The following is a 14974-nucleotide window of genomic DNA, read 5'->3' on the forward strand; positions in this document are numbered from 1 at the left end:
TAAGATTTTTTGCAATTTACACCCGTAATTTCCGCGAGTTCGCTATGGCGGTGTAATAACTAATAAAGAACATTAATTTATGATTATTAAGTTAGAGAATCTAATAAGTAAGAAGATTAATAATATACACCCGAACGATTAGTTGGATCCCGAAAATCAGGGCTCAATCCCCTTCTCCGTTTCTAAAAAAAGAAAAATTAATGACAAGCATCCTAACATTATATTCGGTGAGAATAAATTTTAACCTTAAAAAGCTTAAGAAATTACACACATCAGACAACACCAAATTACATTGAATAACATCGAACTATATTATACAATACTGATGCAAATTGGTTTATAACATGTCATAATATAAAAACTCTTTGTATCCCTAATAATTTATTCCATAGCCGGCCATAATAGTATTACGTTATCTAATTACATTAAATTGTGTTATTACGTTGTCTAATTACTTTGATTTTCGTTGTATTACGTTGACTAAATTTGTTAGGGATAGGTAACGCGACCGCAATTTTAATTAGATATAAAAAAAATGGTCGATATTTTCGTTTTGTGATTAGTATCATTAAAAATATAAACATGATTACATGACTCTTTGGACAATAATTAAAAGTAAATATAACTTCATTATATACTCTAACAATTCACATTGTTATCATCCACAAGGAAAGTTCTCATTCATGTTCTTGTATTTATATATAATTTTTTTGGCTGAAAAATATTATTGCTTTCATACCGTGAAATTTGTTTAGGCAGAGCCATCTAAAGAAAAAATACTCTGCTTTTGCAGCTCTGTCTCTGTGACTGATCAGGCAGAAGTTTCTTCTGCTTCAAACAACAAGAAGAGGAGGAGAAATCAAAGTGACGAAAACAACGTCAGCAAGCGAAAGAAGAGAAGAAGAGAGACACCCTCTGCACCGTCAGTGCCGACGAATCCACTGAGGATTTCAAGATAAGGATGAATAGGGTTGTAGGGTTGAATTTGAGGGTTTGGCTTAGGGATGTGGTTTCAGTGCATTTCTGCCCTAATATTAAATATGGAAAGAGGGTTCATATACTGCCTTTGGAGGAGCCGGTGAAGAGGGAAGCAATTGGCGCAGATAAGAGAGTTGGTGGAGTTGCCTTTAAGGCATCCACAGCTTTTTTAAGGCTATTGGGGTTAAATCACCAAAAGGGATTCGTCTTTATGGTTCTCCTGGTTCTGGGAAGACTTTGATTGTAAGGGCTATTGCTAATGAAACTGGAGCTTTCTTTATTTGTATCAATGGACCTGAGGTTATGTTCAAGATGGCTGGAGATAGCGAGAGGAATCGCAGGAAGGCTTTTGAAGAAGCCGAAAAGAATGCTTCTTCCATTACATTTATGGATGATATGGTCGATTTCACTCCGAGAAGATGAAGCTCTCTGATGCTGATCTTGCTGCTCTTCTGCACTGTAGCTGGATTACAATGCATAAGGGAGAAGATGGCATGTCAGTGATTCTGATATCATGAAATACGAGGCCTTTGCTGAAACTTTACAGCAATCTAGAGGTTTTGGGGCAGATTTCAGATTCTCCAATGCAGCAACAGCCCCCAACAGTTTGAACAACTTTGTATCTTCTGCAGCTGGTAAAGAAGATGATTGCCTATATGATTAGGTTCTATTACTCTATTTTCCTCTATTTCTTGTCTTTACAGTTTAATATGATGGCCCTTGTTTCTTAACCTGTTTGATATATCATTGTGAAGACAATTTGCTATATGAACAGTAGGAATTATAAAGAAAAAATTGTACTTCCCCATTGTAATTTAAATGAACTTTATGCAAAAGCCAACCCGACCGGTGTCTTACCCAAAAGCAATAAACCTCAAAGTTGTTATCTTTGCATACATTTTTAGAAACCATTCTGTTTTTTTATGCCTCCATGGTGAAAACCATTGGTGTGCTACTGATAAATGTCATTGCACTCCAAAGACTCAACAGATTGGTTATTTAGATTAGTAGCCTCAAAGATGGACGCTTAGGACTGTTTAACAAAAAACTGAGAATTTTACTTCTATCAACCAAAAAACTGAGAATTTTGGTCAGACAAATGCAGCACACCCTTTAACTTGCCTACAATCATCCTCTCCTAACAATCCTTATCTCGATGTTCGCTGAATGGCGTGTTTCTCTTCACTGTACATTTATATAGAGAGTTAGAATCTTCAACAAGCTTAAAGAAGATAATAATAGGATCACCCTTCTGCACATAAGTTTAAAATGCTAAGCATATGGAAGGGGCTTGAAAACTGGTGTTTTTGTTGATAAGAGCAAGGAAGTTGAATATTTCCATTAAATAAGTCAAAAACAAAGATGTTAGTCATGTCAATAAGATGGGAAAATGTATCAGTGGGTGATAGATGAGAAAATGTCATGATTGAAGATGCAACAAACTTGCAGCTCTGCTGTCTGTTAGCTAGGGGCAAGGAATTGGCACACATTCTCTGATTGTTACTCAAAAAATTTGTTTTTTAGTTCTCTCTGCAGTAAAGAGTTTCATTAACAAACAAATCTCTAAGAGAAAATAATCTAAAAGAGCATTGAAATGCAGAAAGGCTGCCGCTTTTTTTTGCCACCTAGTGAAAGGCATATTCTTTACTCAAACAAGCATATACTTCTAAATGTTATTTTCATGAATAATGACACTAATCAAGTGGGTGTGTGATGTTACTATTGGTAGAGATTTTTTTTTCCTATGAGAAGAAGACCACTACCACTAATTTGTTTCAAGGTCTGGTTATTATCATGCAAAGAGTAAAAACCAAAAAAAAAAGAAGACAGCAGACAAATAGAGCCACCCATACATGTTGAAAATTAAGCAAAAAACACTTTTGGAGATCACCATCCAGGTGAATATTAGGCGGCAATCTGCAAAGGTAATCTTTACCATACACATGTGAGTGATGAAATTCTCACCTATTTATCATACAAGATATATATATATACGTGGTCCCTCCAACATGCCTTGATCTTTCCAGGTAAGCTGGTCCCACTTGCCGTCCATCTTCTACATTATATACCACTAAAGTCTTGTAAACTTTAGACCACTTGATGATTTTCTTGTCCTTTTTGTTTTTCTACGAGTCAAATTTAATGGCATTGTGAGGTTCAACATTACCCACGCTTTTATTAGATATATTGCATGGGCCCTGATATACTATAGACCACCTGCTAAAACTGTTCTAATCTGTATATATATATATATAACTGGAAGTCTGTTTCTTTAGAATTTATGTACAGAAGCTACAAGGGTATGAGACAGAGGGAGAAAGAAGAAACTAAAAAATGCTTCCGACTGGACTATCTTCTGTTTATTTTGCTTGCAGTGATGCTGCTGGAATTGCGGGTAACAACTGTTTTTGTATCTTGTATCAACCACATAATGCCACTCCTATATTAAGATGATTGCTTGATTACCTCTAGATTTCTGCAAAACCTATGACTCTCATTACTTTGATTCTTAAAAGAAGGACTTTCTTCCCCTTTAGATGAGATTGGAGTTGGTGCTTTTGATGACTGAATTGTAGTTTTGTAATGGAATCCTTTGCAGGGAACATCTTTGCCTTTGTACTCTTTGTGTCACCCATGTAAGTTTCATCTTTTCTTTTTCTTTCTGAATCGATAAAATCAGAGAGAAACTAAAAGGGTATTCTTATTTTACAAAGTTGATTCTGTTTAATTTTTTTTTTCGGGGGTTTTTCAGACCAACATTTAGAAGAATCATCAGAAATCAGTCAACAGAACAGTTTTCAGGATTACCTTACATGTATGCTCTATTGAACTGCTTGATAAGCCTCTGGTATGGCATGCCCTTTGTGTCACCTGGTATCATATTGGTTGCCACAGTGAACTCGATTGGTGCTATTTTCCAGTTTGTATATATTACCATCTTCATCATTTACGCAGACAAGGCAAAGAAGGTAACTATGATTCCTTCTAAATTTACCGGCACTTGATTTCGAGTATATTGTCTTAACGTTCATGAATATGTTGTTTACAGCTAAAATGTCAGGAATGTTGATATCATGTTGTCTTAATGTTCATGAATATGTTGTTTACAGCTAAAGATGTCAGGAATGTTGATATCAGTTTTTGCAATATTTGTTCTGGTGGTGCTTATGAGCCTTGAATTTTTAGACCCCCACGAGAGGCAGATGGTCGTTGGATACTTAAGCGTCGCTTCTCTTATTTCGATGTTTGCTTCACCCCTTCTAGTTATTGTAAGTTCATCTCAAACATATATGTTCTTGCTGTTTGAACTTTATATGGTTATATGGCAAATTTCATGCTCTCTAATGTACAGTTCTGCATATTTTGAATGACAGAATTTGGTGATTAAAACGAAAAGTGTTGAATACATGCCGTTTTATCTTTCCTTTGCAACCTTCCTCATGAGTCTCTCATTCTTCGTTTACGGAATCTTAAAGTCCGATCTTTTCATTTATGTAAGTACAACATTCTTGCAGAACAATTTATAGAACTTGCTTATTAATATCACTACAAATGGCTGCTGCTATATGCCAACTAATTTCTTACTTCCTTGGTAGCAGGAATCACGCCCCTGTTTTTTTTTCTTTCTGGTTGCAGATACCTAATGGAATTGGAACCATTTTAGGGATTGTTCAGTTGATACTCTACTACTATTACAGCAGTAAAGTTTCCGAAGACTTGAAAGACCCCTTGGTGGATCAATATGTATGAATAAATTCATTGGTAGTAACATGGTATAGTTGGTTGCTTGCTGTGTCCACTTTTATTTTTGTAGTGGAGAAGTAGGCAATGAAATCAAAGATGATTGATGTATATGATATGGAATTCGACAGCACGGTTGCTCTTAATGCTCAAATGTCGTTCGCTATTGTGCGCATTTCATCCCCTTCAACCTCTGCTGCTCCTTCCGATTATTTTCTTACTTTCTGTTTTGGCTTCCTAAAGATTTGTCTGTAAAAGAAACAGTTAGATGTTTGTTTGTATGAATCACTCTACTGCAGTGAGACTTTTGGAAGTTATTTGCTATGTTAGTTGACAGCAAAGAAGACACTCTCACCAGTTTATAAACTTAACGGTTGGCACGGCCATCCCTGTGATCATCCAGCACCATATTGATAGGAGTTTGTAGTTTCAAAAGTATAAATTTCATTGAGAAAACTAGATCTTGAAATTCCATTACAGCTCTTTCCTTCTGCAACATTATATGGTAGAACAATAATCAAGTGTAATTGGAACTCTCAAGGAAAAACAAGTAAAATAACAGTAACTCATTAGGGATTCCGGGAAGCAATATGAACCAATGATAAGCAAAAGCAGCTAGTCATATAGATCATCAACTTCATCACCATCAGCAGAAGATGCAAAGTAGTTCGAACCTTTGGGCGCTGTTTCTGCATTGGAGAATCTGAAATCAGGCCCAAAACCTCTGGATTGCTGTAAAGTTTGAGCAAAAGCCTTGTATTTAATGATATCAAGATCACTGACACTCCTTCTGGCATATTTCATGGCTTCTTCAATGTGGGATGCCTTAATCTCTGGCACTTCTTCCACAACATCTTCATCCATTGCTTCAGAACACTCACTCTTACTCCTCTACCTCTCCAGGTCCTTCTCAATATCCTCGCGGATAGCATATTTACATGCCCGTTGGCATATTTCCGTTATGTCAGCACCACTAAAGCCGAAGTCCTTTGTTGGATTCGTATGTTAGTCTTATTTGCTGACATGGCAAAAGTTGACTTCCACGCTGTATCCTTGAAAGTCTACTTAGTAGTCGCACCCGAATGTTATAGGAGTTATTGGGGGCTGTTGTACATCAAATTACAACAGCTTCCGCTATAACAATTTTACACATTTATATTATTTTTAAAAATAATAAAAAAATTATAAATGTGTAGTATTTTGTTTAACGAATCTAATCATGTATTTTTTGTTCGAAACAAAAATCAAATTCATAAAAAAAAAAGATATAGAAAGTTTTATGTTTATATTCAACGGTTCAAAATTATTATATATTTTTTATGTTGAATTTGATTTTTATTTCGGACAAATAATATATCATTGGATTCGTATAAATGATCAAAAATACAAATATTTTGAAATTTTTAAAAAATTTACTCTATGTTATAATGCAATTACAACGGAGGCTGTTGTAAAAAAACGACAGCAGCCCCCACCCCCACCCAAAAACTCATGTTACAGTCTTATTTGCTTACATGGCACAAGTTGACTTCCACGCTGAATCCTTGAAAGTCCACTTAGTAGTCGCACCCGAAGTTACAGTCTTATTTGCTGACATGGCAAAAGATGCCACGCTGTATTCTTGAACAACTAGTAGTCGCACCGTAGAGCGTGTGGCTACACGCTTCCCGCCATTTCGTGTTTTTGGGCAATGTGTTGCCTGGCTTCTCGCGGTCTCGCCACTCTCAATTTCTGCGCAAATGGAATATCTAATAAGCCAAGATTAGATGCCGATTTGGATACAAAATTAGGGCATCGGCCGAGCGTAGTAGATTGAGACTGGGAGAAAAAGCTGAAAAAACACAATGGGGATACAAGGCCTCTTACCTCTCCTGAAATCAATCATGGTACCTTTCCACATCAAGGATTTGGAGGGTTGTTCGGTGGCCGTCGACACCTATTCTTGGCTCCACAAAGGCGCCTTGTCTTGCAGCAGAGAGCTCTGCAAGGGATTACCCACCTCCAGGTCTTCTCTCTCTCTCTCTCTCTCTTCGCAGTTACCCATCAATGTATATCTGTAGCTTAAAATTTTAAAGATTTGATCGGTTTGGGGTATTGGGTATTTCTCATTTGGTGTCCAACCCTGCAAAACTTCTGTATTGGTGATTGCAGGATAATTGTTAGGCGTTTTGTGAATGTCCAGCCTGGAAAATTACGTCTCTATGTATATTTGAATTCTGCAGTTGAAAATTTAATGACTTTTTTTGGGTGAATACTTCTGTACTGGTGTCCTTATATTGTGAATTTGATTTGCAAGCCTAAAGCCTTGGTATCATCCTTTCACTTGTTATCCATTTGTATGCATTATGTTTCAATGGTTTTCTCTTTTTGAGGTCCAAAAAAGCTTCTCTGCTAATGGAACTTACCAAGATAGGCTATTGGAGTTCGTTTGATACACACTCCATTTACTTCTATGCATATAACACATTTAACATGGTATTCTACCTTTGTATTCTTTTTATAATCAGGAAAGCCAAAATTTTATAAAAGAACAGCAAAATATACCCTTCGAAAACCATATGCTTAGGTACTTGAGAAAATTGTGGCTGCTTCTCTCTAAAAGCGACAAAATGAAAAGAAACTATTGTGGGTGAAGAGTAGTTCAAGTGGCATCTTCCGACGCACTGTCCAATACTACTGTTCCTTTAATCAATTCATTAAAGGACTTCAGGAAGTCAGTGTTTTTCCTGCCTACAAGACTTTGGAGGTACATGCTTATTTTATTTGTGTTATTTGGCAGGCACATTGAGTATTGTATGCACAGAGTGAACTTGCTACGGCACTATGGCATTAAACCCATTCTTGTCTTTGATGGAGGTCTTCTACCAATGAAGATTGAACAAGAGAATAAGCGAGCTAGGTACGACACATATCCTTTGGCATCTTGTCTTCATTCTTGAATTGGCGATGAGCATATTGAAAATGTTTGTTCATTAGTTTTCATGTGCAGTCAATTTATGTGCTTCTTATGAGAAATCATCAAAACTACTTTTGACTAGCATGGATACAATTTTCTTTTTCTGGTTGGCCCAGCTTTTAGGGTTTTGGGTTATCTATGGGGCCGTGAGATATCACATTATCTCTAAAGGTTCTTATCAATCACCTTAAAAATATCAAATTTTATTTTGCACTCTTAATATCTTATTGCCTAGGGGTTAATGCTGTATTTGAAGGGCCAAATCGAAGTGCAAACATTAATGAAACATATGATATTAAAGACGTAACACATGCTATAAATGCAGGACAAGGAAAGAAAACCTTGCACGTGCCATTGAGCACGAAATGAATGGTAATTCTGCTGCCGCTTATGAGTGCTATCAAAAGGCTGTAGATATTTCGCCTTTGATTGCTCATGAATTAATCCAGGTACGAATTCACATCATCTTTGAATTAGTTTCCACAATCTGATCAGCTTATGAATCTATGATTTTGAGTTTTCAGTATTGTTGTTACCTCTACTGAAAAAGTTGAATGTGGAAGGTCTTAAAGCAGGAGAATGTGGATCACATTGTGGCTCCTTATGAGGCAGATGCACAAATGACTTTCTTGGCTGTGAGCAAAAAGGTTGATGCAGTTATTACTGAGGATTCTGATCTTATACCATTTGGCTGTCCCAGAGTGAGTTGTCTTGCCAGTTGCCATGTCTATTATATTTTATTGCAAACTGTGCATTTCTTTTACTTCATTTTTTTATTGTATTTTTGCGTGTTCACTGTGGGTGCTCCAACCTTCTCTTTATTCAGATAATCTTTAAAATGGACAAGTTTGGGAAAGGTGTCGAGTTTCGCCAGTCCAAGCTTCAACATAATAAGGAACTAAGTTTTGCAGGATTCTCCATGGAAATGCTTCTTGAGATGTGCATTTTTAGTGGTTGTGATTATTTGCAGTCACTGCCAGGAATGGGACTAAAAAGGGCTCATGCTCTAATTAAAAAGTTCAAATGCTACGACAAGGTAAGTTTCCAAGGTCAATATTTTTTAACCGCGTTCCCATAACAAGGTAGACCAAAGGAAGCTCTTTTGAAATGCAAGCTAGATGGGTACAATGAGTGTCAAGTTGTTTGCATAATTTCGCTATTCTATTTCCCTTTTTCCTTCCATTATTCTTGTGCTTTATTTCCTGTGTTTTAAAATTAGCTTCTGTTATGTACCACGTAATGTTGGTTACCTCAGGTAATCAAGCACTTGAAATACAGCACAGCCTCTGTTCCTCCTCTTTATGAAGAATCATTCAAGAAAGCAATGCTAACTTTTCAACATCAAAGGGTCTATGATCCTGTAAGTCAAGATATAGTTCATCTATCAGAAATCTCCGACACCATTGGAGATGATTTGGACTTTCTAGGCCCATATCCTTTTAAGCTGTTTTTCTTTTTGCTGGGTCGAGGTATCTTCTTATCCTTGCAGTGTCTCTGAAATGCCCCATATGATTCCTTAACCCGCAATACAGCGATACCACAACATGTAGCTAAAGGTATAGCAAAAGGTGATCTTGATCCATTTACCCAAATGCCATTCAAGGTTCGCTCATTTTTTATAGTGTTCTCAGTTATCACTCTTGACTATTAATTTCAGATTTTTTGGGTCAATAGACATGAATGAACTAGTTTTTCAGAGATTCTGCTTCCATACACATCTCTTCCTGTTAGGTCTAGTCTCTAGAACATCAAGTTGAACATACTAGAGGAAGAAAATATAACTATTTTTAATCTCTGTATTTGACACACTTTAAATTGAAAAGAAATATTCAAATAGAAAATACCATAGCCATGCAAGTCTTATATCTTTGAAGTTTGAACAATAATAATATATGGTTCTTCCTGGAAATTCAAAATATGTTTAATATATTGTCATATCTTTTAAGACTCAAGTTTTGTCTAGGATTTACTATCTACAATTGTATAATACCAGTACCTATGGATTTTCTTTGTCATGACAGGGTGATAGTGTTAATTCTGAATTGGTGCTGGATAAGACTTCCCAATTCAAGGTATCTGTACCTGAAAGTGGACGAAAAAAGCTAGAATTGCCTGTGCAAAATAATCTTCTGACCAAATACTTCTGTATCCTTGGGAAGTCCTTAGCTTTGGTGATGGATATTTGGTTCTTAAATCATTTCTGGAGATTTTCCTTTTCTGAAAAACACTTATTAGCATTGTTATGATAAAAGTGCATTCTGCAGTCATCATTTAGCGATCCAGTTGTTTGTTCTATACCTTAACAAGAAGAAAGCAAAAATGGGGTTGTTTTTTCCTGTGGACGAATGCTTCCTGGGACATTGAGTTTTTACATGCTCTGTCCATTTTCATTACTATACATTTGTGTTATTCAAGGGCTGGTCACATTGTCTTGTATCCTCCAAGTAATACATGGCCAATGTGGGCTTTTCTCAGTATTCTAAGCACAATATATTTTTCTTAACTGAATTTTTGACCTCCAAGAAAAGAGCTTGCGTATTGCCACTTAGGGACTGACAGTCATTGGCATACCTTCGACAGAAGGTCTTAGCATTGAAGTACATCTGGACATAGTGTTGAAGATGGCAGTTTTACATAATGATGAGATGCCAACATAGTTTGATATATGGAGTAGCGAGTTGTCTGAAATAGTTGTTAAACCTCATGGCAGCACTAAGAGCCAGTAATTTTGTATATGTTGTTTTTACCAAAATAGTTTTAAGTGGTATTATCATAAATTCTACCGTTTCATTGAAAACTTGAAATTTAATTTTCCTTAATGCTTAAAGGTTTTGCTTCTGTTGAAGCAAAGAGAAAATTCAGGGCCCCTCGAACATCACCTAATCATCCAAATCCAGCTTACAACTTTTCTCTCACTCAAAAGCAACATGCCACTCCAGAGGCTGCTTGTAACACCAACTGCTCATTGGTATTGTCACTCAACTCTGGATATGCGAGCAATATCCTTCCCTTGTGCCTTCAATCATTTGTAGTTTAACACGCCTTCATCTTTCTCTGTTTTTTTCTTCATTCTTTAGGTGGAAACTCTGTTTGCCACTGACGATTCTGAGTTTTCAGCATCTACGATTCATGGTAAGGATATTGTCTCCTGGAGAATCTACCAATTCAGTAATTAGTTAGTAACTTAGTATGAATAATAACTCCCTTGTATGTTCATGAATGCAAAAGGATTGGTGGATCAGAAGGATGGCCAAGACCATACTTTGATGCAGCAATCTGTGCAACCACTATATAAACCTTGTCAAGCTCTGCGTAAGGAGCACGACTGTAAGAATGCACCTGTTGCAGTTGAAACCAAAATAAGAACAGATACCAGAAAAGTCATAGTAAGGAGTTCTTATTTTCAGCATAAGCCAGTGGTGGAAAATGATCAAGAGAGCGAACAAGCAATACTGTTAAACAAGCATGATGATTCTGATACTATTTGTGAAAATAGCATTCCTGAGAATGCTTTGCAAAACTACCTTAAGGGCACTGAGAAAAGGAAGTCCTCCACAGATGACTCTATCCAAACTGTAGATGTTTTCACTCTAGTGCTTACCTTTTTATTTTGTTGCTTCTTTGGCTAATATGTGAACCTTTTGAATTCTCTTCAGGAAAATGTGCAGCCCAAGCACATGCGTAGAGATACATACCTTCCAGATGGAGGTATGTGTTAATTACAAAACTATTAGTTTATTCAATTGCTGTTTGTGAATTTTTCTAGCAACTGTGTTTTTATGTATTGAATGTTACTTTACCAAGTTATTCTTATACTTTAGATCTTTCATACACTCAACCTAGAACCTCATAATCAGCAACTTGCATGTCAATCATTCAAGTTACCACGTACTTTTTCTTGATGGTAATCTTGAGAAGGTTAGAATGATTTCACTGCATTGCTGAAGAAGTTTGAGCCCATGCATCTGCCTTAATTACATTACAGTTACAGTTTTGCCAATCCTAATGCAGTATGGATCTTGGGGCATTTAGAGACACAAGGGTTTAGGCCTTAGGGTCATAATTGATGCTACTTTGCAAGTTCTGACCAAGCATATCATGATTGGTCCCCCACAGCCTGAGAAGTTGATGGGAAAAGAAAGCTGGTTGTTTTGCGCATAACAAAATGTTATTTACACAATGTCTCTGCGTGTACAGCATGAGCTATGAAGATGTATGGGCTGTGCTTGCGTTGGGATCATATTGCCTGCAAATTGCAATTCTGAACTCTGCATTTCATGAACCAAGCAAATTATAGCTACTCATCTATTTGGGACCAAAATGATAATCATGTGAATCCCACTTGACTGAATTACAGAGATTCACCAACTTCGACATGAATTATAGGTATCTCAGTTGCAAGAAATTGCAGCGGCTTAGTTAAAAATATACATGAGACCACATGCATATATTGTTATGAGTAGATTCTGCTACCTTATCAGTAACTCATTTGATAAATTTATGCCACCGCTGGAAGTCCTGTCAAAGTCCAATGCTTAACAAAGAAAGGAAAATATGACTTCTGCTGTTTTTTCCACTCTGAACACCAGGTGTTTGTGCTTCTGACCTCGAAAAACCACTTGCAGACTCAAAAACTGAAGAAGGAAAGTTTGGATGTAATATTTCGCATTTGAGTCATTACTCTGAAATAGCAGAAAAGTCACTAGAAAGATTTGTTTCAGTGATCTCTTCGTTTAAATGCCCCACTTCTGGTTCTCGTGCCAGTGGCCTCCGTCCCCCGCTGAAAGATGTTCGGAACACTTGCTCCAATAGGTAAACATATTTATTCATTTAACCTTTGCCTTTAGCATCATAGTGAATATATTACATGTCATCTGGTTTGGTTATGGTTGAAGGTCAACCAATGGAGTGGATTTCAGCCAGTTTGCATACGTACCAAAAAGTCGTAAGACAGACTTAGCACCTCGCAGGCGCTGAAATTTGAAGAAAAAGATGTTCAAGCAGAATTTATTTTTGTTTAGTTGAGCATCCAACTTATTCATTTCTGTCACAGCAGGACATCTCACAGGAGCTCTGAATCTGTTTGTTTGGTGACCAAGTAAAACCTCTTCACTTCTCTATTCATTGCTTTAGTGTTTTGTTTTTGTTGTTGTCCCTTGTTGTAATGTTTAGTTTTTCACCTGCTATCTAGTACTGACCCAATTCAATGACTGGTTATGGGGCAGTTGCATTACATGTATCTTCATTTGTATGATTTTCTTCCTGTTTTTGAAAGAGGACTTATTGTATTCTTCACACACAATGATTGGCAATGAACAAGAATTAATGCTGTGTATTTCAATGTTCTTCTCCATGTATAGATAGAAAGTAACATAGGACGGAGAGTCGTGTAATTGTCCGGTGCGTGTGGGACGGGAGGACTCACGTATCGGACTCAACATGGAAGAAGGCAGGCAGCGCATCAAACTCGTTTCCCTCTCTCTTTATCTTTATTTTTAGTTTCCTTATCATTAGCTTACTTTGTTTTTGTTTCTTCTTTAGGGATGATAGAAACACGCACCGTTTTGTGAGGAATTTTAAATAAAAAAAATATCTTCTATCATTAAGCCAATAATTATCATGGTAGCACCATTTGCTCATACAACTGTTGATGTTGTGTTGTACACATAATTCTGTTTGGTATGGATTGTTTGAGAAGGAAAATAACATTATTTCAATATCCAACATGCCAATGTTGAAGGGCATTTCCTTTAATTTGAAAGAAATTAGGTACAAATTAAATGACACATAATTAAGTGGCTTCATTTTTTCTTGAACCATGGATTCGGAAGATTTTGAGTTTGATTTTGTTATGAAACAGTAATGGACTATCTAGTTCAAACTCAACTATTATTATAAGATATTGTTCGTTTTCCCAAGTCCAAACTCAATCCATCATAGGGCTTTCAGGGTCTTTCAGGACCTTTTAGAGCTCACAGCTTTAAAACGTGTCTTATTGAGTCTAGCAAACCTTTGGACTTATAACATGTCCATTATATCTTTACTTTAGCAATGTGCGTTTTTTTTTCATCAAATTCTCACTGAAGGCAATACTCTTGTAGTCTTGCGGCCTCGCAATAGGCTTTGACCCAACCTATCATGTCACTAAATGAAAAACTTCGATGCACACAAGTCTGATGCGACGAGTTTAGTCATATATTAAATGTCGCACTGATAAAATTATATGATGTCGTTTTCGATTATCAAAAAAATTACACTGTTTGAGATGAGAATTGAAGTACCCACTTTTCAAATACTATGTTTTGGCAGTTTCTCTAAAAGACTACAAAAATAACTAGTATTTTGTAGTTTGTTTTAAAGGCAAGGCAAAGTACATGGGTCAATTACACCCTCACCCTTTCCATCGCCCACCCTGGTGGGAATCGAATCTGGGTTAGCTGGAAATCCGGTAGTTATTTATAGTTACTGTGCTGCCATATCACATTTGCCCTTCTTAGGCAAAAAAAAAAAAACCGACAATAAATAATTAAATAAATTTTATTTATAATTGATTAAATGTGAATATTTGGCTGAGTTGTCAAAAAAACAAAGTATAATATATGAGCTGACAATGTCTTATATTCCTCAGACAAGTTACGACGTGGCACTTACATCATTCACCGAATCTCCCGCTGCACACGTGGCCTCGGTGTCAATGACTTTGTTTCCATTCAGAATCCGGACATGATTAGATTAGTGTCATAATTTTAATCATTATTACTAATTATTTAATTTGCCAACTATTTGTTAAAAAAATACTTTAATTACAGACACGTGAGGCATAATCAATTACCTTTAAGCATACATTTTCATTTTCAAACTTCCAGGTTCCAACCAGCGGTTCACAAAATTTTGTTTATTAATAGTGTTGCCTATGGTTTGATTTATTTATTTGCTAACAAAATGATTTGTGTTTTGACGTGAATAATTTAATTAGACATTACACCGACAATGTTGATTGATAGAGAAATTGCAGCACTGGTCTTCTCATTTGAATTGCTAGTTAAAGACTAAAAATCTCACATCTTTTTGATATAACTAAATCGAGTGTTGTATAAACAAAACCCAATACCTTTTACAATGAAAATATTTATAAATGAAATTTTGAGGGTAAATCGGTGTATCGACAAATAATCGGAGTCCAAAGATGATGATTTATTGTGAGTTTAGTGCATTCGCCGTGCCACTATGACTCCTAAAGACACATTTTTCTGAGTCTTAGAATTATTGATAACTTTTTCTTCTAATTTCAACTTTTAT

General features: G+C 36.2%; 2 protein-coding genes across 6 annotated transcripts; both read left to right on the forward strand.

The window, feature by feature from the left end:
• Positions 1 to 3227: 3227 nt before the first annotated feature.
• On the forward strand, positions 3228 to 4847 carry LOC120001329 (bidirectional sugar transporter SWEET2a-like). Of its 2 annotated transcripts, none has more exons than XM_038849597.1 (6): positions 3228 to 3373; positions 3578 to 3614; positions 3731 to 3947; positions 4089 to 4247; positions 4353 to 4472; positions 4615 to 4847. In XM_038849597.1, the coding sequence occupies exons 1-6, from the start codon at positions 3313 to 3315 to the stop codon at positions 4726 to 4728; spliced, it is 708 nt and encodes a 235-aa protein (XP_038705525.1). In that variant the 5' UTR covers positions 3228 to 3312; the 3' UTR covers positions 4729 to 4847. The 2 variants fall into 2 exon arrangements, with proteins under 2 accessions (XP_038705525.1, XP_038705533.1); XM_038849605.1 differs by having other exon boundaries at positions 3319 to 3373; positions 3555 to 3614.
• A 1551-nt stretch (positions 4848 to 6398) lies between these two features.
• Positions 6399 to 14423, forward strand: LOC119987584 (exonuclease 1-like). Of its 4 annotated transcripts, XR_005465503.1 has the most exons (15): positions 6400 to 6724; positions 7499 to 7618; positions 8001 to 8124; positions 8239 to 8376; positions 8502 to 8711; positions 8931 to 9106; positions 9206 to 9278; positions 9697 to 9820; positions 10504 to 10643; positions 10753 to 10807; positions 10904 to 11250; positions 11332 to 11383; positions 12265 to 12487; positions 12571 to 12773; positions 14304 to 14423. XR_005465503.1 is itself a non-coding variant. In XM_038832637.1 (14 exons), exons 1-14 carry the CDS (start codon positions 6564 to 6566, stop codon positions 12650 to 12652), a joined length of 2016 nt encoding a protein of 671 aa, XP_038688565.1. In that variant the 5' UTR covers positions 6399 to 6563; the 3' UTR covers positions 12653 to 13010. The 4 variants fall into 4 exon arrangements, 3 of the variants coding, with proteins under 3 accessions (XP_038688565.1, XP_038688466.1, XP_038688624.1); XM_038832637.1 differs by lacking the exon at positions 14304 to 14423 and having other exon boundaries at positions 6399 to 6724; positions 8248 to 8376; positions 12571 to 13010; XM_038832538.1 differs by lacking the exon at positions 14304 to 14423 and having other exon boundaries at positions 12571 to 13010.
• The last annotated feature ends 551 nt before the right edge of the window (positions 14424 to 14974 follow it).

The sequence above is a fragment of the Tripterygium wilfordii genome, chromosome 1, assembly GCF_013401445.1.
Source record: "Tripterygium wilfordii isolate XIE 37 chromosome 1, ASM1340144v1, whole genome shotgun sequence".
NCBI classification, from domain to species: Eukaryota; Viridiplantae; Streptophyta; class Magnoliopsida; order Celastrales; family Celastraceae; genus Tripterygium; species Tripterygium wilfordii.